Here is a 26939-nt window from a genome sequence, read left to right as displayed (position 1 = left end):
GCCCTGCAGTCACCCCATCAGGCTTGTTATTTATAGATCAGGACAGTCTTATCTCCTTCTGTCTCTTCTCCTTGCACACTCCTCAGGGAGTCCTCTCCTAGTGAAAGCTTTCCTTAATTATTGATGAGGTGTTTTAAATAAGTCATCAGGATGAGGCTGGGTTTTAACCCATTGTCTGACAGCACGGTAGAGTTGGTTGAGTGCCAACCGGGATAAGGACAAGCCTCCATTAGCAAAAATAACTGTTTTGACTCATTAGTGCGGCATGCTGTGAAGGCGGGCAAGGGCGGGGTCAGACTGTCAGTCAGCCGACCTTTTAAGCCGATGTGTCTGTCCCATGAACTTGAAGCCTTTAAGAAAGACAAATACCTTTATCAGATAAGAAAAGTGACTACAGTGTGATTTGTCATTTGTACAAAGCCTAAAGCTGCATAGCTGACATCTAATTGGAAGTTACGGTACTGTGAAAATATGAGGGTAGAATTTCATGACTAAGTTAAGACTGACGGTTGCACAAATCAGAATTTGCAGGTTTTTCAAAATAACCCTTATTAGCACAAGAGGGATCTTATATTGTTAGTTTCTCTGCTTTTCCATGTATGCAGAGCATCTCAGACACATGACCCAGTTAGAGTAAAATACATGATGCAGATTCTCACCACTGCAGTCCTCATTCCTACTTTTTAAAAGCAATGATTTGCTAAATTAGGTGGGTGTGGGTACAATTAAAGTTAGAAAGTAGAAGGGCACTAGGAGAGTTTAGGCCTCCACCAAGGCCAATCGTTTAGTATTCTATGATATGCAAATCTGCAAGTGCAACCACTGAGAGGTCTAGATGTATTTCTAAAACTATTTGAGTCATGTCAAAATATGGTTGTGCTTAGCTGAAGCCTCATCCTCTCAGCTATGCATTTGTTTTGTGCTTGTTAAGTGAACATATTTCAAATACTTAAGTTTGGGGGAAAACAGACAACCTGAAATAACATCATGAACATGGCAGCTTGTGCTCAAAAACAGCTGTGACAAAAAACTTGTACTTAGAGTCAAATTGAAATTTGTATATCGAAACTGTCATAGAGTATAGAAATCAGAAAACATTATGTTGAGGTACAAATATGTGTGTATTTACATTTCCACACCTTAGTTTGAGAGAGAAAGTGGTACAATTGTACTTTGTTTCGCATGAAACTAATGACAGCTTTTTGTATGGAGTTTGAGCAAAAGTGTTGGCCATCCCAGAGGATTACTGGTACCCATGAATGTGGACTGGGATAAAGAGACATCATATGTCATTTCAATACTGAAGTGCACCACTGTCTACTGTAATTTAAGATATATGGCATTTGTTCTGCCAAGGCTAAAAATACTATTTTGCAATGTTAACAAACCTGTATTCTTGTATCCTCCCTGTGACTCAAATCTAAATCTAAGGGTTCTTCCTTGGTCCCTGCTACACCCTTCCGCCAAGCTTCATGAAGACTGGGCACCATTTCTAGAGTGAACAAACGATGGTGCACAGCTTAATAATATTTCTGACTCTATACAACTTCACTAAAAGCATGTTTTCAAGGATCATGCAACCACATTCTAGTCACAAAATACATTTGGATGGCCTCTGAGAAAAGACTCCACTACAACTTGACAGGTATGATGACAGTTCTGCAGCAGTGTGCCTTAGAGCCCACTGAGTCCTGATTGCTTCTCGTCAGGGTGTAATGTCACATATCCGATAGGGAGAAGCTCATATTTTTGAGACCAATCTGACGAGGCTGAGGAGTGCCAACATCACTGAGACACATCTCAGTATTTCAATGAACATGTTTATCCCAAAATGTTATAAATTCAGAATTTCTGAATCCTCTCTTCAACCAACGAACCAACAGATTTCACTTCTGAGATTTCCTTCTACATCAATAAATATAAACACTCAACATTTTAGAGTATTACATCAATACATCTCAACATCAATGAGTTATAAATACCACAGATCACAACCTCAATCTATATTCAAATCATGCCATTTCCCCTGTGTGGATATATCAGCAGACACTCTGAGGTCTGCTTGGAGAGCAGCGGGCTAAATGATGATTGTCGCTGTGAGCATGCATGGTTAACCATCACTACTCTTTCAGGTGTCACATTTGATTTTCCACCTGCTGATTATCTTGATTTTTGAGACCTGTTTGGCATATCCACTCATTGTCTGTTGTCATATGTCTTGATGTTCACTGGCGCAAAGTCCCAGCCCAGGTGCAGAACAATATAGTTGGCCTGGTGGGAACATGACATTGAGCTAAAGCCACCTTTATTGAAGTCATGTATAGTTTTGGGCAAGAATAAGACTATACTACATTTTTCCAAGTATTTTGCAGAAATTCTGACCTGGTGGGGGGCTAACTAAATCGCCAATCTTCCTGCTGATGGTCTATAGTATGTAAGCCATTCAAGAACATTACCAGTTAAAAGTTCCTTGTAGTATGTTTAATAAAATGCAATTATTAAGTGACTGTAAATGCAGAGAATTTTTTTTAATGAAATATGTTTGCTGGATCAAATCATTATTCTTCTAACATCATTCATCTTTTTGTTGTTTTTTTTTTAATTTGGGACACAAAGTTGGTTGGTTATCTTCATCTCAAGCTAAAATGAAAAAAAAATATATATATATATATACACATCTGAAGGATAATTTTGCTCCAACAGTGATGGCAAACACCCCCTTGAGCTCAGTGACCGGAATGCAAAACAAGCTCAACATAAAGTAACCACTCTGCCAGATGCTAATTGCAGCAACATAACAGCTACATAACAGCATCACAACTCTGCCCCATTTTATAGATGTTTTCACCAATAATTATTTAACCATATTCCAGTCCTCAAATGTGGTTGGCTACCAGATGTTGGCTAATAAAACTAGGCTAGAAGAAATACGTTAAGAGTAATGAATTTATCATGAACAGCACAACAGTGGGAATCTGTTCATGTCTTTGGGTGTGAAAACACTTTGAAAAAACAAACTTTGGTTAATTAGAGCCCAATCCGTTGAAAGCTGATCATGGTCTAATTGTGTTTGAAAGAACCGTGAGCCTCACTTGGCCATGTTTCCACAGCTCCTCTGGAGTCTTTTGTCAAGTAGAATTCAATTATCTTCGCTTCAGCACAGCAACCCTTTGAAGAAGAATTTCACTGGAGCACAGCATCTATCTACAAACTGGTTGGATAAGCTGCCACAAACAAACACAGCTATCTCCCTCACAGGATTTTTTCTAAGATGGGCTGTAAAAAAACATGAATTACTGCAAACAAATCCCTGTCATTATCTACCACTATATTTGTCCTGCATGTAATACATGTTTTCCTATCAGGTGTATTTGTAGTTGCTCCATTCATCCATTAGCACTTCTGGCTCATACAGACTAAAATACTACCAAACATGTTAACAGACAGTATTAAAACTTTCAAGTGTTTATCACAACATGGCGTCCCGTTGAAAATGTTCAGTGACTAATTTTATGACTCACTCCCAGGAAATGAATATAGGATGGCATGGACAACAAATATCCAACATCAGCAGGCAGTTGTATCTGTTCCATATACATTTAAGGAGGTCCATTATTAAATAGTTAGAAAAAAGAAGTTATCAACAGAATGTAAAGTAATAACAGGTTTGACATTAAGACGCATGTACTGTGTCACAGCGACATCTTCTAAAGTTACCATGCTACTCAGCTAGCCCTGACCAAAAACTCCCATACTAGCATTGTAAACACTGATATGTCCCAGGTGCTCCAAGCTCCCTGTCTGGACTGCTAACTGCATTACAAACTGAGCTAACTAGCAGAAGGCAGCTATAGTTAGCAGCGGTTAGTGGTTACTCTAGCAATTTGCTACCCAGTCTTTTGTTGTATGAATTTGACAAGTGGCTTATTCTTACATAATTCACCTTTAAAATCTTTTTTTTTTTTTGGGCTCCATTGGTATGATCTTTTTTAAAGTATCTATGTGTAAACGGAATTCTGGGAAGATTTTTGTTTTGGATTATGAAAAATATTCCACAAATATGGTCAGTGAGAAAGGTGCTGGAGGAGAGTGGAGGATAACACTGTGGAAGTCACATTTCTTCAGATTATAAATGTATTTTAATGCCGCGCAAATGTGAATACACATGGCACTTTTCCGTACAGCGTGGAATGGTTTTGTGAAATACTGCATCATATCAAATCTATACAGTATTAGAAAGCTTAGAAAGACATACGTAAACGTTACATCATGTTTACTGTGATCCACATGATGTGAATGTTTTCCTGATTATTAAGATGAACAAAAAGTGTATACCCAAGACAAACTGACATAAAATCATCAAAATATTTTAGGTAAATGGGATTATTTCCCTATTTTACATTTACCAGCTTGCTTCGTTCTATATTGAAGTTGTCTTCAGAATGTTTTTTAGTTCATGTGCACAATATATATGTGAGAAGGGAATTCAATTTCCCACGTTTAAGTCTTGTCTATAGTAAAGAGGAATTTAAGGATTTAAATCTTAACCAACACATAGCAACACTTACTGTGTATGCACAGCATAACAATATCAAAAGACCAGCCAAAAACACCATTAACATTATTTCCCATTCTTTCGTCTGTGAATAGACAGAAAGCTTTGTCATTTTCATCCAAAACATAGCCTGCTGTTCACACGGCTGAGCAGATGTGTCTGTGGAGCAGACTATGAATGCATCTAGTCTTTCAGTTTTGGACCAGAATCCTGAGAACCACAGTCCTCAGCCACCTGCACCTCATCAATGCCAAACGAACGAGACTAAAGCGAGACCAGAAAAAGAGTGAAGGGTATAGAGAAGCATCTCTCAAGCTGATAGTCACCACCAGCACCTGGGAGCTGCAGCAGGCAGCTTTAGTGATGTACTGTGGCCCTCTAGTGGTCACAATTAGATGTAGTACTTTCAGTGTTAAATACAAAATTCATTTGATACCCATTATTCATGAAGATTACAGCTCTTTTCCCAGCGTTCTCAGTGTATGATATTAATCATCTGAACATATATGACTGATAGTCCCTTACCAGACAGGCTGCGAGGGCGAGCCTCAGCAAGATCTGAGATGGCTCCAGTAGTAACAGTCTTCTTCATCCGGGAGCCAGAGGCAGCAGCTCCAAGTGCAGGCTTTGTCAAGGCATCATCACTGCTGGCTCTTTTCAGCTAGAAACACATCTGCTGTTAGAGCTCACAATAAAAGGTCAAACAATGGTTTGGATTGATAAAATAAGTTGCATCACTCAGTAAGTATCATCATGTTAGTTTGTGGTAGCTTGTAATGTATTTGTGACTCACCCTGCTGAAGCGGTGGTCTGAGGCCAGCGTGTTGGAGGATCTGGAGGTCTTCATGGCTGTGGAGGAGGTGGCAGAAGACGAGGGGGTCACGGAGGCCTGCCTGGCCCGCTCCTGGAGTCCCGGCTTGGGCAGGCCCACCTTGGTGGCGCCTGTTTTCATCATGGCTGCGTGTCAGCAAACTACACCCGAGAGAAGGGCAGAGAAGAGAAGAAATCTTGAAAACTTTTGGTAATAGCAAACCTCATGAAAAATCAATAGCACTGATCTACCTGTGCATTCACTGCAGTACAGCAGAACAACTTTCCTTTTCCTTCAAAAAAACAAATGTTTGGTATTGTCTCGTTTGACAATTTGCTCTCTTTAAACACTGTACCACACTGTATATGGCTCCAGGGCGACCTTTCAACACTGCTTAAATAAATCCATTAACTGCGAAAGCAGTCTGAACAATAAACCACTCTCTGAGAACAACAACACGAGTGATACTGTAAGAGACTGGCTTTTCTCTTTTGAACCGGCTGCTTTGCGGTGTCCGAAAATCATTATAAATACCCTTTTTTGATACATATTTTTAGCCTTGCACTTCGAAAATTCCTGACTACAATACATTTGTTGATTAAAGGGGCTCTATGTAATGATTTGAAGCAATTTACATGTATTAATCACTTTTTATTGACCAGTTTGAAGTTGTTTAATGCTGCTAGACAGTGGATTTTTTTGTGAGAGACTCAGGTCACATTCTCCACAACAGTCCAAAGGATGCGTCTTCTCGAGTCCCTCGTCTCAGTGCCTCTCTTTGTTCCACTAACAGAGAGCAACAATAGCAAGCGTTGGTTAGTAGTCTACTAACATGAACTAATGACTGTCTTGCAGCAAAATATATAAGTTGCACAGAGCCCCTTTAACTACATGACAATGTTAAAACAACAATGGCAAATTATGGATTTTGGCCCAAAGCAGAAGATTCAGCTTTTTCCTATGTGGGGCAGTACAGAGCTATAATGTTTCAAGGAAATGGCAACTACTGAAAAATAAAGTATAAAATAAAAATATGTAATTAATAATATTAATTAATTATTAATATTAATTAATTATTAATATAATATTACCTATAAAAAAACATTGAAAGTGAAACACTTGATCTGGGTCAGACTAGAATTAGCTCCATCAAGCACTACATCTCCATAAAACTAATATAGTTTAAATACAGATCAAAAAGCAGTACACTTTACTTTATGTGATGCAAATGAGACAAATGTAAAGTATTAACACTTGCTGAAGGCATTTTGTGGCTGTTTGAAAATATATGAGCCAAGAGTTGCCTCTGAGGGCAGATAAGGTTATTCCAGTAGCAACAGCATTGAACTACTTCCTGCCAGAGGGAACAGAGAAAGCAAAATGTATTATCTGATTGTTCAAACCAGCAGCACTGACCAACACACAGCACTACAGTATCTCCACAGATCTAGAAAAAAGTTACTCAGCCTGCTACAGCAATGACTGTCATTCTTTTGTAAGGAACATAGCTAGTAAGCAGTGCAATATTGCCTTCATTTTTCTAATTCAAAGGATGTGATCACAGAGACTGTTAAATGTGTGCATTCGATGTCCAGAAGGAAATGTACTCATCTGGGCAGAGAGTAGCTGTAGGAAATGGAAGGAGGTAAAAGTGCACTTAACCAAGGAGAGTGTGTACTGGTAAAGAGCTCTGGAGCTCCCAATGGACTGGCTGAGTCATTGATCAGGGTGGGGGTAACCTGATCTTCTGCCTCTGAGAGGAACAGTGCTATTAGTGGGGATACCCTTTAGACTCTGCATGCAGGGATATGAGTTAACCACAGACAGGGCCATCAGGGAGGACGGTTACTTTCCCCTTCTACTCTAAACTTTGAATTTTGAATTTATTCAGATAACTGGGAAAGTTATGCTGCAGTAGTGGCCAACAATAAGCAGTCAAACAAATAATGCTATGATGGGTTCAAGGAGCAGTGTAGGCATTAACCACTCAAGGCAATAAACAAATCCACATCACTAAAATTTTCCCAGTAGAGAGCTACAGATAGGACAATGTAGCTGAGATCAAAATGAGTACACTCAATAAATGAATGGATAAATTGTGGTGGAAAGGTGACAGCTGCTTAGACGTTTACATTCCAGAAATATTATTCCATATATTCTTAAAGTCATTTAATAAGTCTAACCAGAATCAGGCTTATTAAATGAATACAGGTCAAAAATGAAAAACCTTCATTAGAATGATGTTAAAACAACATTTATAGGTAAGCTAGACATCTAATAAACCTTCACTTTACAGTACAAGTAACTTTGGCCAGTTTTTAAATCAACAAATGGATGCTTCCTGGAATTTACTATATTATGTGCCATACAGTTATTGTTGGGGATTAATTCCCAGTCTATAAAACCCATTTCTAAACTAGACTATGAGAAGAAAGAAAGAAGAAGAAGAAAAGAAGAATACTAAAAATGATTAAATTAAATTCATTCTGTATTTGCAATTGAGCTAATAGCTCAATTGCAAATACAGAATGAATGAACTAATAAATCAATCAATGCACAGAATAACACACTATGTGTTCCACTATAAGTGCTCCAAACTTTGAAGCTAATCTGACATAGTGGCCATACAATGTAATTACAACATCACATGATGCACACTGGCCCCCCTAGCAGACTTTTTTCCCCCTTTAGCTTACATTGAGAAATCATCAACAACTAAATTTGTTTACCTCTGTAGGTGCGGTGAGGTCCGTGAATAAATAATTCAATGATTGGTACTAGGAGCAGTGTAGGCACCGACAACTAAAGACGATACAGGTGATCAAACATCAGTAAAAATGTTCCTGGCAGAGCGCTACAGTTTGGTACATTTTACACTGCTGTCTTATTACAGAACGTTTGTGGGCGCTTAGGGGCTTATCTAATTATGAGCACACTGTATGCACTGTTTGTTGCTCTTGTGAAAGCGTGTGTCTCCCTGCTGGTCCATCATATGATACTAAGACCACTCTGGGCAAGATCCTGTGACTAACTCCTGCCCTGTATGGTAGACTAACACCTCAGCTGCAATGGCTTACCTCCCTTAGATCACTTTACAAGGCTACAGTATCACTTACTGTGAAGCACACATTAGAACTGCTCTGATGTCTGTGAAATCTGAAAGAGGATATGCAACAAAATTGAGGATGTTCCCCTTGGGGTTGTATTATTTTCTCTTTTGAAATAGAGGGGAACTAAGCAACAACCAAACAGTTTTGTGGAATAAATAATTGTATCACTCAACTATGAAACAATAATGTAATGTCTGTAAAGATAATACTTTTAATTGTAAACCTCCTATAAAGCAAAGGTCTGCACAGTTCAGGTCTAATCTAGTTTGTTTTCACCTTCTTTCAACCACTGCAGGACTCAGTTCTGCAAATACTACCTCTCTATATGCAGAGTATAATGCAGAGTTATGATTCTCAAGAGCCAGAACTGCGTCCCACTTACCCAACAACGGCCTAGTTAGGAACCCAAATGTCTTTGAGAGACAGGCAGCGCCAAGTTGTATTTTAAACTTGAACTACCAAAGAGTTATAAAGGATACAGAGTGTGCACTAGGTACCTCCCTGTAAAAGCAACTTGGCTGAGATAAACAACATTTAGTCACTTTTACTATACTACAGCTTGTGTGGTGTGTCAAACATGTAGGATGACGACACTGTGGCTTAAACAAGGCTGGTGAAGAGCTAAATACAGAATTGCTTGGAAAAATAAAAAAACACAAATATAATTTGTAGTCACCAGAGCCATAACTTATGGGTTGTCATCTGACTTAATTATATTGCTTCCAAAAACAGGAAGATTAATGTAACGGCTGAATATGGGACATGGTGGTGGAGGAGCTTCTCAGCTTATTTCTGACGGTTGCTGTTGGATAAGGCTGCTGAAAGGAGATAAGGAGAAAGCACCAACTGTTGTCTGTTTGGTCCTGATGAACAGTCTCTCACAGACCATCTGATGTGCCACAAGCTTGAGGGAGAAGACAATACGCTTTCATCAAACAAGGAAGATCAACACTCGCACATTTTGTATATAGATAATCAAATCAGAATTAATCAAGAAATACAATAAACAAATTTGACATGTCAGACAACAAGACAGCAAATAATACAGTAATATATAGTATATGTACACATACTGTACTAGTCTTTAGAAAAAAGTAGTGTTTCTATTTTTAGTGAAAAAGATCCACATGTATCATTATTTTATGGTGCACCTTGCCACAAAAATGCTGCCCAGTAAAACAGGGACAGATGTTCACCAAAACCAATAATTATTCCTTACAAACCCGCCACTATATGGGTTACAGTGGAAATACGGTCTTACATGTACACATTCATTGTACAGATGTGTAACTTGGCCTGCTCATCTTGCCACAACCACAAATCGCCTCAGATCATGGAGGGAAATCCCAGCTAACCAGTCCTGATCGCTGACCTTCAACACAGGTCTCCCTGCTAGAATGCAGGATGGGTTGTGGCACTGAGCCTTACTTGTTCAGTTTATGTGTTTGTGTAGGATATTGAGGGACACAAAGAGTTTCATCTTCCCCCTATTAGAACACCTTGTGCAAGAGCACAAACATCCTGTCACTGTCATTTACACAGACTTCAGATCAGATGAGGAAACTGCAGATCTGCAAAGAAGTGGTTGCGAAACTTGCTGTCTTGATGTGGTAGCACTTAATTAGGCAAAGTGCATTCAGGTGTGACTGTACTGCTTTGCTTAAATCAATCGACGGAGAATCCCTTAAATTGATTCAAACACAGCAACAAAGCATAACCAACCAACTTTACATCTAAGTGTCTTTACCATCATGCCATGGGCATTAAAATGTTTACTTCATCACTGATTCATGTTAATTTACACCAGACCACCAAAACCTCTGACACAACTGATTCAACTAATAAGCATTCCTTATGTTTCGGATTTTATTTAATACAATACACATCCTCTCATGCCTCAATGGTTTGCACTTGAACCTTTAAAAAGCTGACATAAACATAAATACGACATGCTCTCAGCTTAGTAAAAGCCTAAATACATCAACCTCTAAGCCACTGTTCTAAAACCTTGTGTAAATACTACTACTCCCATATAAAATACTTCACAGGTTTACAAAGTTTAGCCCAGGCCACGCTTCCCTTTCATAATTGTACTTTCTGTGGTTGACAGAAATGTGAGAAACCTGGCAGAAATATCACCAGCAGATGTTTTCAGTCACTTCTTTCTTCCTAACTCATTATATGAAATGACTTCAGTTTTTCCCTTTTCAAACTTTCCTATTGCTATCCAGTCTAACAGTCGCTAAACACATTTTGAATCCAAAATAAACTCCACTGTCCCTGTAAAGCTGCAAAAAATGACTTGAACATACAACAACATATTCCAATATCATCTAGGAGCTTAAAGGACTGACTAAAGAGAGATATGGCAATGGCAAATTGGTGTCAGAGAAAATGCTGAAGAGGAAAAAAAAAAAAAGAGTTGCAGTTCACTCACGTGTTTGGATGCTGTCCTAGAGCCTGCCCTCAGCCTCAGTGCCCTGAGGCACAATTGACCAAAATACTTGTCCTTTGCTGAGCTCTACAGACAAAAACTCTGAGGGTCAGGAGCAACGGCTGTCTGCTTCAATACAGCAGTCAAGATGAGGAAGTACTGCTGGCTGCCAACCGCTATGCTGCGTGTGCTGTTGCCTCTTTCACTCTCTCTCATACAAAGAGGAAGAGAGGGACGGTGTGTCGGCTACAGGCATGTTTTTCTCCTCTCACTGTTTTTCCAAAGTTTTTCTTACTTGTGAAACTCAGACGGCAAGAAAAGGAGTCTGGACCAGGAAGAGGAGGGGGAGGAACAGATCTCAGACATGTGGCAATGAGACAAGTAGCCATGCACTGTTTGAATGAGGGTAATGGTTTTTGTTATGATCACACAGCATAAACCACTGTTGTCTAAAATGCAGTTATCTGCACTCTGTTCTCAGGACAGTGGCTTCCAACTTGGTTTAACCTGAGAGCGTCATGTGTGTCTGTGGTTTGTGGGCCAGACACAATTGTTCCATTGCATTCTTAAATTAAAAACCACAGCCGTGTAAAATACCTGTGATGCTTTAGTAACGTTTTTGTGCACTACAGTATGTCCAACTCATTGAAGTGTTGGAAAGTTGGAAAATAAACATTGATTAATGACATTGTTTTCAGTGCTTTATTTCCAGAGGGATCTGTAGGCTGTTTGGGCACAAACAGCAGCGACCAACTCTGACAAAGTCATTCTTTGTCTCAGAAACACTTCTTAATGTGAGGGTGGATCATTTGTGGAGGGGTCTGCATTTTATTGCTCTACCATTCTGGTCTAATTTGGATCCCACAACGTGCGGCATTCCAAGGCCGTGGAGCATGTGGGTAGAGAGCGTACAACGCTCTGGTCCGGGATGAAACAAGCTTTAGTTTGTGGCAAGTGCTAAACGGAGGAACTTGGTCTGACCACACCCCTACACCACCACAAAAAACGCTTTTTAAAAAGAGCGCTGCAAAGGGTTGAGAAACAGTTCAGAATGCTTTTTTTTTGGCACCACATGCTGCTTCACACCCTGTCGGAGATACAGATTTTGAGTGTGATTTGACATACACTGCATGCTTTCGAGGACACAGATTCTGTAATGGTGCCACTAACAGACACTAGCTTATTGAACGACCCTACTGCCTGCTGCTTTGTTAAATGTTGTCAAAACATTGTACCATTCCTGTTATTGTTCACTGCCAGTGTTCATATGATTGTGTGGCAACACTTTGCCATCCACATAGCATGCTGTTAGCATGGCTAAAAATTACCTACACTTCTAGGAGAAAAATCATCCTGCTTTTTATCTGCAACTGAGGAATTTTACCAGTCCAGGTGCAGGACTCACCTTTAGGAGTCACCAATGCAGCAAAAGGTACATCACTTTTCCATTAGTAAGTGTCCACAGTGTAGGAAACAATAACACAATGGAAGGTATCCAAATATAGAACATGTGCTCAGAGAAAAAGCATCCACTTCCACTTCTCTTATTCACAAGCACCACAATGAGAGACCAGTATACTGACCATATCTCAGAGATAAAAAAAAAAATTTCCAACAGGAATAAGCTTCAGCAAAGCCCAGATTCAAAACTGAACACTTGCAGAGGGGTAAATTAGGAAACAGGAAACTGAAGATCCCTGGAGCACAAAACATGCCAAACATTAATAAATAATGATGGAACATAAATCCGTGTGGCATGGACATTGTGTATTACAAGAGGCTGATTGGACAGTCCCACTGAATACAACACTTTTCATAAAAGCCAAACTGAAGAGCATAACAGCAGCCTGCTTCTCATTCTCTTCCTTTTTCCTCTCCATCCACAGGAAAAAGCACTGAGTCAGATTCTCCGCAGACAAAACACTGTTGCGCAGGATGTGAAAACAAATGAGAAATGTGCAATGACGGTAAATCAGCTCAGTGTGTGTGTCACTGAAAGTGGACCATACTGTCATTATACCATCCAGTACTGACAAATGTCACAAATACAACTGTAAATATACAGTCAGAATATAAATTCAATATTAAACAGCCCTTTTATGTAAAGAAAAAACAAAATTGTGTAATACTAACTATGGAACATGAAGTCAGCATCAAAGATCTTCCAGGATTCAGTGGTATTTGGACAAAACACTGATGATTTGGCTCCACCCAATGCCAGTTATCCTTGATGTGGTATGAGGCACTGGTCTACGCTTTGCATTTGTCCAGTTGAAAATAACTATACAATTAAATTTGAACCCTTATTTTTGTATTCAATTGAAGCTACATCCATAAAAATATCACTCTTACTGAAGCCTTCTGGCTGGGAACTGCTTCCCCTTTGCAGAAGTCAAAACTATTGTTTTGTGTTTTTTTGTTTACAGTCACAGTAGTCACTTTTGTGATGTAAAACTTCACTCACCCACAAACATGAGGATAGGTGCTTTATGTGGGAATTCACAACCAGTTCAATTCAAAGCCACAACAATTTAGGTGCAGAGAAACCTCTACTGCTGGTAACTGCAGGTGCCGTTGGCTACTTAGCTTAGTTAACAGTGCAGCTGGCAGTACTATTAGCTACCTCTGCCCAGACTAGTAGCTCAGAGCACTGGGGCAGTTCTTAAAACTGCCGGCACAGGATCTTTGGGCTGCTGTGAGGAGGAGGCCCACGATGGCGGGGCCCAGCGGGGGATGCTGGTGGAGAGTGGAGCCTCCCAGTGAACATAGCCAGGCCGGGACCAAACACAACCTTAAAGACAAACAGGGGCCAGTTTGATAATGAGAGCTACAGTACAGAGGGGATTTTCTAGGGACTCTGACCAGGACTCCAACTCCAGAACAACAAAGGCACCTTGGGTTCAAGGGGGGGGACAGAAGAGGCGTGAAACAGGAGAGGTGTGAGAGGGAGGTCATGTCAGGCAGTAATCAGTAGCCCTTTTCACACAGGAGAAGACGAATTATCTCCGCAGCTGGTTCGCCAATTCTCCACTGATGTTGATTCACACATCGCCGCCTTAAAGACAAACTGCCGTGAATTTACAAAGAAAGCCGGTGCTACGCCTTGTGAAGAGGCGTGATGGTACACGTCATGATGATGACGTCGGTGTGTTTTCAAGGTGTTTCCCCAGGTGTCCCCCCTGTCAATCTCAACCCCATGATAGTTTATAATCATATGGCTGCTTATAATATAATATGCAGTGATTGAGATTCTGACCCACCAAACATCCTGGAATGTGACAAAGTAACGTTTTTCACGCATAATTACATAATTACATAATCGCCATCAGTTTTCCGAGGGAAAGTTCACTATGCGATATGCGAAGCCGGCTTATCCGTTCACACTGGTTCGGTTCACCAATGATGCAGTCGTGATACTACCTCCAGAGGCGTATCAGTGCCGGAGTGAAATTTCACCCCTCACCACCTCCGAGAGATTAACACTGAGACGGAGGCGGGGAATTGGCGCACTAAAGCCGCATCAAAATGCCAGTGTGAATGGGGCTACTGGCCACCTTTGGAGGCCTGAGTTATACCATTGTCCCTTGAAGTACAAAGTGGTATTAAAAGACAGGGCAGGCCAGGGCTAGCCAGTTAGCAGGCTAACTTTAGTAGATACAGTATCTCCACATAGATGTCTTCAACATAATGCAAAAAAACAGTTATTTCTTTCATTTCAGTTACTTTAATTTGGGCACTGAGAGTGAAATACTGTACAGTTGGTTTAAACAAAAGATTAAACAGTACCCTGTCATTTATTTTAAAATATAAAAAAGGAAGATAAACTGTAAGTCAACAAAGATGTACAATAATACAAATCAACCTGATATTTTGATACTACTGCATCTGAAAAAGTTTCATTCCATCTTCAGGCTCTGCAACGAAATTCATAGACAAATTGATATGAGTATTTAACTTTGTTATTTTTGTCTTAAAACCTTATTTAACTATAATGAAATTATAACAATATTAATGTATCACAACTCTGGAAATAAATGTCTTTCTGATTCATCTGTTGGTGTGACATTGATATGTTGCTGAAATCTTATTATCGTTACTGTAGCTGAATATCTGTCTACCATCTGCAATACTCCTAGTGAGTCCAGAACTGCTGCTACATAAACATATACATATATTTGACATTTATTTCCCATTGATCTCATTCTTTTTTTAAAAAATAATATTGCAGCAGGCAATATGTATGATGAGCAAATGTGAGTGCTTCAACACAATCATTAATGTATAACTCTGTCTGACCACGTCGGCAGCTCTAAAGCATCTGTACGGCACCTGGGTGTAGGCAAATGGTGTGTGCAAAGTCATTAACTCAGCTAAAGTGAAACAGGAAGAGTGTGGGATTAGTCGGTATCCCATGCTGCGAGGTGGTCTCTGCTCTCCCTCTGGGTTTCCCCTTTAGTCTGGAGGGATGTGAAACCGCAACAGGGTACAAACCTCCTTCCCTGAAGCAGTACAAGGGAAGTTGCAGGCAAGTTTCACATAAAACAGATCAGCAAATGTGTGACATTTTCTGCAGTCAGTAGCAATTTGTGTGAGATAAATGTGAGCAAAGCCAAGTTGCCAACTACAATGCCTGCAGCTGTACTAATATTATCTTTAAATGGTTCAAATTGTACTCCTGGGAGTGGAGATCCATGAGTCTACACATAGGACGCAATAGTTCACAAGCTGTGAGGGTGATGTGAATTTTTGGTAGAAAGACTATGACAAGAACAGGATAAGGATAAAGCCTTCTAGTAAAATATTATAATTTCTGAGCAAAAGCACAGAAAACCTTCCTCTCAGCATCTGAATACGAAATAGCCTAAAGATTAGAGCTGCTGCTTAAATCAGCACAACTTAGTTCAAGAAGAGATGAAAGGAAAGAAGAGCTAGAGAGGAAAGTGCTGAGTTTATGTAGTTTTTCCTTTCATATAGATAAATAACTTGTTTGTGCCTATACAGCATACTATTGAAACAACAAGTGTCTACTGTTGGATCCTGGCTCATTAGTTGTGACAGTTCATATCCGCGAGTGGCTGGGAAGTTCAATTACTCATTTAGAATAGAATTTACATGTAAGATACAACATTCACTCTTCAAAACCTTTTCAGCATATTTTGCTTTGCATTAATGATGCAATTTTCTCCAACAAGTGTAACTTAAGTTCACTTACTGCAGTGTTACTGACTAGAAAAAATACCTTTTATTTTGACAAACTTCATAAAGTATGTGTAATGTGTGGCACAATTCAAACAACACAAAATCTACACATGTAGAAGCTGGAACCAGACAATGATTGTCATTTGAATCCACATCCTGATCTGTTCTGGCCAAGCAAAACAAGGAATTATTGATGTATTGAATTGTGCCACCTCACAGCAGTCACAGCTATCCATTATCTCCCCAAAAACTCAGCTGTCCTAGCTTCACCAGCCACACAGTAGTAGGAGCTGAGATAGATTCAGCCTTCATGCATATTTCATCTGCTTCATCTTCTGTTTCATCTTTCTCAGAGCCGGGCTCCCTCAGGAGCCAAACTTCCTGCTCGGATGGTGTCAAAGTTCTTGGCAGATAAACAGTTGGTCAAAGCCACGTCGTCGAAACTTCAGCTGCTTTCCTGTCTGCCTGGCTGGCTACATGTACAGTGAGTGGGCGGATTCCATAGAAACACTTGCATAGGACTCATGAGAACTGAGAGAGAATAAAAAGACAACCACTACAGAGAACTTAGTGATTTACCACAATGGAGTATCATAGTTATTAGTTCCGCTGAGCAGAATTACTGTCCAACCCAAAAAGAGCAATCCCTGCTCCGTCTTTTCAGTTCACAACACTACACAGACTTGTGGCATGAGAGCTATTTGATGAGCACTGTGGGTGTGTTCAACGTAACCTGAATGAAGAAGACCAAAAGAGATTACAATAGGTCTGACCTCTTTCGGCTACTGAGCAAACATTTTATCGACACTCCCCACGCACATGTACACGTCACACTTACAAACTTGCTTGTCAAGTTTATTTGGACGGGACAACTCAATCATATCTAATTGTTTGTCCTTTTTATTGTTGTCTTGCACAACACACTCACTCCTGCCAGACACCATTCTTGCTTTCAGGCTGCAGGGACTGTCAATTTGAAAAGACCATATCTCTGCTGCTTCACCTCAGACGTGGCCCAGATGACCCATTTAGAAACACCAGCATTCCTTGGAGCCAGCGAGTGAGACTGTGATGCCTGTCAAGTATGCAGCCTGTTTCCTGGATGTTATTGGACTTAATACAGAGCCAGAGGGAAAAAGACGCTTGGAGTTACCTTCCATCACAGCTACCTTTCAGGCAAAACAACACTGCTGTGTGGTTCATTTTCCTCCGCTGGCCTTTTGGTAGATTACGAATTAGAAGAAAAAAACTGAAAAAAGGTAGCTTGGCAATGCTATGAAAGCTTGCAGCCATCTGTTCATGTGGCAAAAGCGCTGAGTTAAAAATATTGCACAAATAGCTGCAACCTGCTGACAGCAAACTGAGCAGCCTCACATTCTGTCAGAAATAAGGCTGCTTCTATTTATTCAACTGACTGACTGACTGGATGCCAGGACAGAACTCATTCCTGCTCAAATCGGTCCATCTCCTCTTATCTCCTCAATTAAAGCCTCCTCCACTGCAGTGAAGGACGTGCCACTCCAACTGTATGCAGACCAGTCCTCGCCTCTGGAGGACAGATAACAACTCTTTCTTCTCAGACTACACAGAGGAGTGCATTTCCCTCAACATGTAAGTGAGTGGGAAAAAGAGCTGTCTGGGCACAGAAATGTGTTTCTGACCACATTACAGCCTCATGCTGAAGAGGGTGAGAGCGATTACTGTAACTAATAAGAGGGTCAACAATCAAAGACATAACAGCTAAGCAGTTACACTCAAACAAATCCTCTGGCAAACTGACCATATAGCTCAAACTATATCTGTACTTCTGTATACGCATGTGTGCAAGTGCTTGTCATCAATTCAGCACTCACTTTGAATCAAAAACATAAGATCTTGGGCCTCATTTGGATTTTGATCTTTAAAAATTCTTGCTTCTTCAGCGACACGTCTTATTGAACCATTGGTTCCTGATGACTTTACCTGATAATGTATACCCGAGAAATTGTTGCCAAGTTGATCCCTATATGAAGCAGCACACAGACTGTACACTTGTTGACTTGAACAAGCTTCCAAAACCGCTCTACTCAGACGTTCTCTATCTAGTCTTGAGTTTGTTTAGAGACAGGGTTATCTACTGCCCGTCATTACTCAAGATTAAATCTCATTATACAACTATTTCATAAACGAGGCCAGAATATTTTGAGCATGTGTATAATGTTGGTTGCCCAGTTCAAACCACAGTATTATCATTCCACATTGATTGACAGGTCAGTACACAGGAAGTAACAAACCTAATGAACTCAGCATGTACAGGCTATACTGCAGCATGTTCGGCAGGACTGCAGACGGATTCAAACTGCTGCAGATCACCTGTCTCTTTTTGATCCTCTATCTCAATGTTGTGGGGAATGAGGTAATGTGTGTTTTAGTAAAGATAGGTATCATACCTATTACTCGCCCTGGCCAAAGTTTTATGCTAATACAATTTAATCATCATAATAATTCAAATACTCTCAATCCCTCCTTACTCAAAATCCTCACCAACCCAACCCTGATTCCTGCCACTGACAAACTGCACCATGAGGCCATGCCTTCATCAGACATTCATTCCCTGAACACCACATTGCATCCTGAAATAAACTGGCATTGCATTACTAAGTTAAGTGTGAGCAAACTCTTTAAAAGTTAGCCTTTATACAAGTCATGACTTCAGTTTAAATGCCTGATCAGTGCTTTTGTGTCCACATATTTCGACATGCAAATGATCTCATCTCTACAGGGCCTTTATTCTAGTCAGAAGCACATTTCTCGCTTGTCATATCAGGGTAATGGAGGTTTGAAAAATCTGTATTTACCCCATTGTGAGACCCAGATTATAGAGTTGAGCCTATAGGTCATTATCATGGAGGCGTTTCCTTCCATGGAGAGTAACTAGTTGGTGCATTCAGCATCTAATGATCTCAAGCAAGCATCACTGCAGTATCTGCCTTTCAACCTTCTTTCCACAGTTGGACAAGGTCAATGTTGATGTTGTTACCTCATCCACACCCTGAATCATTTCATACAGTAGCAGCATGAGGATGAAAGACTCCAGCACCGCTGTTAATCTTCACACAGTCCCTCAGCACGTACTTAACAAAAGTGAATCCAGGACACCAGCTCTGGCTGGAGAACTTTCTAAATGTGTCAGGCAGCAATGTGAGGAGGCCTGGAATTCCCTTTAGCGCATCACACACTTACAATCACTTCTTCCCACTGAGCTGATTGGTCAAGGGAATCACCAGGTATCATTTTCTGTCAAACAAAACAAGCCATAGCACCGCTGTACAACTGGACATGGGTGCTCCCCACATAACCCATGGCTATAAATAGCAAGCCAATGACAGGAACTGCCTGGATAATGATGAGTTGAACAGAGGATGAGAGCAGCAAGGAAGAGACTAGGGAGATGCAGTGCTCCAGGCCTCTGCAAGGACAACCTAAGTGGGTCCAGGCAAGAGAATCCTTCTCGATCAGTGACGAACACAACATCATGAAATAAAACAGACAAACTGAAAACCTCCTTTTAGTTGTTGTCAGATGTGCTGATGTGATTTTTCTTTCTACAAAAACCCAGTGCTATATTCTCACTGTCCATCATTACACTGACACAAGACCAGCCTCCCTTGATGCTTTTTTGTGTCTATAGCACAGCCTGTTCTGAACACTGCCCAGAAGCCAAAAACAGATTTCCATCCATTTCCCCTTCTTGGAAGGTTAACCCTGCACAAAACAAAGGTTGTAATTACCTACAAACAAAATTCAAATGGACTGCCACATAAATGACTGGTGTACTGCTCATATTTGAAGTCTCCTTTCTCCTGACATAATCAAAAGGAACAGAAGAAAGCGAAAGCTGTCATTTGTTGCCCATTTGGGTTCTCCCAAAGGATCAAGAGGCTGGCCTCTTCTATAAACACAAGACTACAACGTCAGCTCTGCAATTAGGTTATTTCACAAGTTAAGTTTTCATTTTTTGTCATTATTGAGATGTCCAATTATGCTGCACAGCAAGCCATGTGCAAAATAGCAATGATTTATTATTCAAGCATAACCATTAAGGACAGTGGTCTGATGTTTCTGAAACATTTTTGTGATGTAGTTTACAAGAAAATGTTACATGGCAGGACACACAGGGGCTTAGTCAGGATAGGTTGCTACATTGAAGCATTTACAGACCTATTAAAAGACATAAACAGCAAACTGTCACAAAAAAACTGCCCTTAACACAGCACGGCCTTGTTAGGCATTGTTGAATGCTTCACATGGCACTGATCTAATGAGGAACAAATGGCTGGCTGTTCATGTGAAAAAACAAAACAAAACAAAAAACGCTTGCAGTGCACTGAAGTGGTTCCAAAAGAAACAACCATTAGCAACAAAATTTGAAATTTACATACAGCATCTAGCTACTGTACATAAAAAACACATTTAACTGATTCAAAAGATTTGTAACATGGGGATAATTAGGGGGGTTAAGCAATTAAAAACAAGTCCAATTAAAAACTTGATTCCAATATTTTTAGATTTAATGTTTACATTTGATTACTTTCAAGCCAATAAAATCATAAATAACTAAAAGAGCAAGAGCATTTTGGGAAATTAAATTTGGAAATAATAACTGAACAATTAGCCATACATATTTGTATGTTTATTCGGGTTGTTATTTTGGGCATTACTTTTTTCTCTTTTTCTTTACCCAATTGTCCTATTTTGTTGTTTGTATTTTGGTTCTGTCAGTATTGCTGAAAAAAGTTAAACATGAACAATCCCAAGAATTGAAAAAGAATCATAACTGACTTTCATTTTGTTTTTCTGAATTTTCTGGGTGTCATAAGCGGCAGTATCTTCAATAACCTGTGAGATAACTGTCATGTCCCTCCAAACAAGTAAAAAAAAAAAGAGAGTTGTCAGATACATTACTCTTGGCAACGTGATACTATGATTGCATTAAAGCTTTTTTTTTTTTTTTTTTTTTTTACTCATAATACAAATTGAGCCAATTCAAAGGGAGTCTGTGAAGCAGATGGTCAGTATTGATCGAGCGGTGCCGACCTCACGACTCCTCATGGTGCAGCGTTAGCAAGTAAACGGAAACACTCAGGAGGAACACCTGAGGCCATGGAAAACAGAAAATAAGATGACACTGAGGCCTGTGTCATTCGACTTTCTGCTGCCTCTGATTACAGTCATACACGTTTAATTAGCGTGACACCAACCTGTCCTTCAGCCAATTTACATGGCAGACGCAATCATATCAGGAGAGACACGTCTGCTCCACGGTTTGTCATTGAATTCAAGAAACAGAGACGTCTACAGTGACATAGCTGACAACAAGCTTCCTGACATCAAAGTCAGTTTGGCGTCGCTGCCAACTGGTCAAACACGTTGATCCCGAGCCACTCTGACAGCTTCGTCAGCGTCCACCGACAACCGCCGAGCTTTAACGGTAAAGTTTACACATTTTAACTCAACAAATTGGGTAAAGAAGGAGAAGAAGGCTGTAAACTGTCAGACAGTCGTGAGTATTAGCCACTAGCTTCGGCTCACCTGTTCAGTGTTGCGGCGGTGCTGCTGTTGTTTGGTCAGGCAGGATGCTGCTGCTGCTGCTGCTGCCGCCGCCGCCTCACGCACGCGAGTCATTAAAGTGTCACAGCCACCAGCCTGCGCTCGAGCCGGTAGGTGGAGCGCGTGAAGCGAGTTTGGCGCAGTGCTCGGGCAGGCTTCTGGGAAATGTGGTCTTTCTTCATTCAAGCGTCGATTCTCAGACTAGATCGTCCAAACACGTAAATAACATTTTTTCACAAATACGTGTGAGAATATCTGCGTTAGGACTGACTACATATTGTCCGTTTTATCCATTAGCGAATTTCTCGACGTGAGTATTTGAATGTATGCCTGAAAGCTGGAAAAGCTGGAAAATGGTAGGATAGTCTTTCTTATCTTCCATATAAAATATGTTAACAAAACTGTAATAGCCCACATAGAAAATAAAAACGGAGGCAAACACAACAGTCCAACAATACTTTAATGACGTTTACCATATTTAGTGTTTGTTCACAGGGTGTACACAACGTTATGGCAATTTTGAAAGCAATTATGGTGTTATTTTATCAGATTACTTGCGTATTTTTAATTATAACTCATAACTCAAATACACATCTCTGACGCAATTACAAAAGTAAAAAAAAACAAAAAAAAAACCACGCATATTAGGATTTATTGCAGGACTGTGAAGTGTTTCTAATATAATATTCTAATAAAGATGTTTAAATGATATTATTATTCACAATACTAAGTCCACCTCTATTCGTATACAATTCAACGACACATAGGCTGGCCTCCAAAATGACCATAACGTTTAAAATAAAAACATTGCGTAATCTCTATGAAGGTAGGATTTACCGCAGGGGATGGCTGACGTTGTGTCGAAAGTGCAGACACGAATTTCAATAAATGAGAGAATATAAATTATATGAAAATAAAACCAGTCTTCTTGTTACAAATTATTTCATTTCATTATATATTATATTGTATATATATTAAAATAAATGCTTCAATTGTGTTTTTCCCCTATTTCCGCTCTCAGGCATAAACTTGTGACGAATCCGCCGTCGATCGTCCTTTGCCTACATTTACCTACAGCTCTGTCATTGAGAAACATGGCTGCCTCCACGGGTGCTGCCAGCGCTGCTGCCTCCGACCCACAAGGTCCGGCTTCGGCTGGTCTCGGTCTGGACGGCTCAACTGTCCAGTATAGTATGATTCTGGACCATCTCATCGGGGACAAGAGGCCCATTAAGGACCTGAGCCCCGGCGTCATGGGGGGACTGCCGGTGCCTGCTAAAAGCGACGAGCAGAAGATGATCGAGAGGGGAATGGAGAGCTGCGCCTTCAAGTCGGTTCTGGCCTGTGTGGGAGGTACTGACACTTTACTGACATTATAAACGCATTACACTGCTCTTCTGCTCTTCTTCGCACCTTGTAAACCAGTCCAGTCTTAGATGACAGTTTCTAAAATGAGGTTTTAATGTACAGCTATCTGGTGTCAGAGCTCCAAGCTCAACTGTATGTGGAATTGAGATTTGTGTATGTGCTTGTCTTTGTCTAATGTGATGATGAACTGGTTATCTTATTGTTTTGTACTGTAAGTCTGACAGCACATGCAATTTGAGGATGACAGCTGGGGCTTTGGGAATCTGCGATGGCCATTTTTCAGTATTTCTTACAGTTTATACATCAAACTGTTAGGCAGTGACAAAAAGAAAAATAATAGTTCTCAGCTGCAGGCGTCACAAAATGTTTATTTTTTTGTGCAGACACTCACGACGGTGTGTTTGTCCTCCACAGGGTTTGTCCTCGGAGGAGCTTTCGGTGTTTTCACGGCCGGCATCGATACCAACGTCGGCTTCGACCCCAAAGACCCCATGAGGACTCCGACAGCACGAGAAGTCCTCAAAGACATGGGCCAGAGGGGCATGTCGTACGCCAAGAACTTCGCCATCGTCGGTGCCATGTTCTCCTGCACAGAGTGCATCATAGAATCAGTAGGTCACACCACTTCTCTTCATTATGTCTTCAATGCATGATGCTGCTGGTGGTGGTGGCATGACATACTGATGTCATGTATATGACCACAAAGCTTCATAAACATGGCTGAAACTAGGGATGGGCAAGCGATATACAATATCTCTCTTTTGAAATCTCCTCAAAAGCACTTCATAAATGCTAGCACGGGGCATCAAAATCAAATATCACAATATTTTTTTTTTGCCCAAAAACCTCAATGTTGATATTGTGAAAATATCGTCGGGATGACTGTTTCTCAAAGACGATATGGAGTCCTCATATCACGATAACAATACAAGATCAATATATTGCCCAGCCTTAGCTGAAACGAATAACTTTCACTACAGTCTGCTAAACCAAACGGCATCATCGCCTGAATGTGATTCTACACATAAATTACATTATAAGATTTAGAAATAAAATAAAGTTTAAGTTGCTTTACAGGAGAACTAAACTGAACAAAATGTCTGATAGGAGCTCCAAACAACGTATTTATTGAGTTAGGAGGATTTCGTCATGTCCGTTGTTCTCTGTAGCAAAGAGCAGACAAAATAATATGTAAATTTACTGCTGAGGGATTGTGGTTAGAATTAGAAACAAAGCTATGAGTCACAATAGGTGTGAAGGGAGTGTTTTATAGTTAAATGATTTAACTTTCACAGCACCCAAAAGACAATATATGTACTTTGTGGTCACATGAGAAGGGCTTTGATTACAAATCACAGCAGAACTATTCATTTATATTTCCACATACTTCCCGTTAACTATATGTCATTGAGAACGATGTGGAAAATCTTTACAAGAAATGGAAAACTCATCAACAGAGAGGTACAGTCGATACAAGCCGATAAATGAGCCAATTGCCATGGAGGCTGATGTTTCTTGCATTGTTTGTAGGATTGTTTTGAGTACTGATTGACTTGAGAGCGGTATTATAATCGCTTGTCATAAAAACGCTGACACTCCTTTTTTCTAAAGATTCTTATAGGTGAAAATACAGGCAGAGCACAACTGTTCTGTATTTAACATTTTTCAGCAAAACTGACAAAACCAAAATACAGAAGACAGAACAGGACAATGGGGTAAAGAAACAGACAGCACAAAAAGACAGACCACGTCCCACCCACACCAAACCCCTGTATTTGGTCTGCGAAAATGCCCAATATTGTTATTGTTGCACCATTTTAATGTCACATGTTGAATGTTTGAGATTTTTGTGTTTTCTTTTTTAGCCTCAGACAAATGGCCTTATAGCGCCCTCTGGTGTACAACTGCAGGCTGTTTTTGATTTTCAGTGTGCATACAGCCATGTGCAGTATGTAGCTTACAGCATTAAAGAAAACAATCACTCACTCATCCACCACTGTTCAGACATAACGATATTCTTCCATATCATAATTGCTCTCTGGCCCCCTTTATCCCCTCCACACCAAGTACCTAACATTGTACCTGTTTGTCATTTGCAGCACAGAGGCAAATCAGACTGGAAGAACGCAGTGTACAGCGGCTGTGTAACTGGCGGAGCTATTGGATTTCGCGGTATGTAACCTGAAGTTATTATTTTGATGTTTTGAGCTGAAGTGTATTTTCTCCTGTCCTCATGTGTCTTCTTTTTTTCTTTTCTTTTTTGCAGCTGGTCTGAAGGCCGGGGTGCTGGGATGTGGAGGCTTCGCTGCGTTCTCTGCTGCCATCGAATATTATTTGAGGTGAACCACTAAAGTGTGGCTCTGTGGACAAGAACTTAATCGATGCACATCTGGATGGGCCCTGTGAGAAGAGATGCTTGTGAATATTTGCCCGCACATGACGGACTGATGTATGTGGAAGTGACGGGTTCCTGTTTGTGTACGGTGGTGTTGCATGACGGCACAGTGGCCGGTATGCATTTCCCGCTGTTTCATTACTTTAAACGTGGACGGTTTGAGCAAAGTGAGCAGAGTGGGTCTGCTTCTGTGTTGAAGGCACAATGCCGAACCTTCACTCTGAGCCACAGCCTCCTCAAACCAGACTCAGATAAATGCTGTTCTTGTTGTAGAACATTGATATGTGTCGGTAACCAATCCACATTAGGATTATTTATATTAAAGATGTTTTTTTAATTACCTTGTGCATTCAGGACTGTTTTTTCTTGATGAAGTTCACTCGTGTACGTGACCATAAAAATGTTTATTGGCGTTTAATAGCAGCTTTGATTAGAATTTTATAAACAATGGAAATATGTTGCCTTTATTCCAGTCTTGGTTATTTGATTGTGTGATGAACGTTTTCACATTCCAGAGGGAAACTATTTTGGTTTTACACCATTATACTGGTGCCCCAGGCCGGACCTCGGGATGATCAGACGTTTCATTGATTATGATTACAAGTCAAACAAAGTCACATATTTTGTTCCAAGTCATTGGGCAGTGTTTTTTTTTTTTTTAGATTTAAAAGTAATTGAAGCAAGTCGTTACAGTCGAAGTAACAGTTGCTTTTTTCAAAAGACTTTTATTCAGACAGTTTAGACAAATTAATGCCTCAGACAATTTCCCCAAAATGTGTGTTTTAGCTTGTGCAGACTGAGCAAATTAAGTGCAAACCTGTTCATTTTTATCAGAAAATAATAGTAATTTTCTTCAGAGAATACGTTAGCATAATGCTGCAGCTGATGTTTTCTGAGCACTGAAGCATGTAAAGCTATTGTGGTAATCCTAAACAAAATGATGAACCTGAAAATGAGCACGTCGCCTCTAATACAAAATAGTGGACACTTTCAGTCAGAAGCACAAAAACATGAATTCATACATATTGAATTTGTGCGTCTCATAAAATACACTACCTGTTGTAGACTTTAATATTAAGTTTGGTATTCCTCCTCCTATATTCATCTCTAACTCTATTTCATCTAGTAAGTAAAAAAGATCTGAAGCTGTGGGTATTCGAGCTGGAAAATAAAAAGTAAAATCTGACAGGGTGTGCTTATAATTGACATAAGCAGTCTGTCACTAAATGTTTCGAAAATTGTTCAAAGTCAAATATGCACGTATCTTTTTCGCTCGATGATTGAACGCATAAACACACATCATTCATGTGTAGTCATTTTCAAACGTCATCACACAGTGCATGCAAGCCCCGTACCAAGGCGTTTAATCACTTTTGCATCCACAGAGGACTGCGAGAACTTAAGCGTCTGCGTGAAGAAAACTCTCCATGGTTTGCAGTAAGAAGCTTACGTTTATACCACATGCATTGCACTATATG

The 26939-nt window shown here is 40.2% G+C and overlaps 2 protein-coding genes across 3 annotated transcripts in view; one reads left to right on the top strand and one right to left on the bottom strand.

Moving 5' to 3' along the window:
* specc1 (sperm antigen with calponin homology and coiled-coil domains 1) overlaps positions 1–21901 on the bottom strand; it is a 76971-nt gene extending 55070 nt beyond the window's left edge. Inside the window, exons 1-3 of one of the 2 annotated variants that reach the window (XM_030437682.1) lie at positions 21681–21901; positions 5349–5527; positions 5081–5216 (exon numbers count right to left, since the gene is read on the bottom strand). In XM_030437682.1, coding sequence (XP_030293542.1) covers positions 5081–5216; positions 5349–5510 — 298 coding nt within the window. In that variant the 5' untranslated portion in view covers positions 5511–5527; positions 21681–21901. Of the gene's footprint in view, positions 1–5080; positions 5217–5348; positions 5528–10913; positions 11098–21680 lie in introns of those variants that run through there. The other variant, XM_030437683.1, reaches the window with a different exon arrangement.
* A 34-nt stretch (positions 21902–21935) lies between these two features.
* On the top strand, positions 21936–25802 carry timm22 (translocase of inner mitochondrial membrane 22 homolog (yeast)). The gene is made up of 5 exons (XM_030437685.1): positions 21936–22054; positions 22720–23051; positions 23481–23677; positions 25166–25238; positions 25333–25802. Exons 2-5 carry the CDS (start codon positions 22793–22795, stop codon positions 25407–25409), a joined length of 606 nt encoding a protein of 201 aa, XP_030293545.1. The 5' UTR covers positions 21936–22054; positions 22720–22792; the 3' UTR covers positions 25410–25802.
* The last annotated feature ends 1137 nt before the right edge of the window (positions 25803–26939 follow it).

Source organism: Sparus aurata, chromosome 13 (genome assembly GCF_900880675.1).
Source record: "Sparus aurata chromosome 13, fSpaAur1.1, whole genome shotgun sequence".
NCBI lineage: Eukaryota > Metazoa > Chordata > Actinopteri > Spariformes > Sparidae > Sparus > Sparus aurata.
This window is presented reverse-complemented; position numbering and strand designations above follow the sequence as displayed.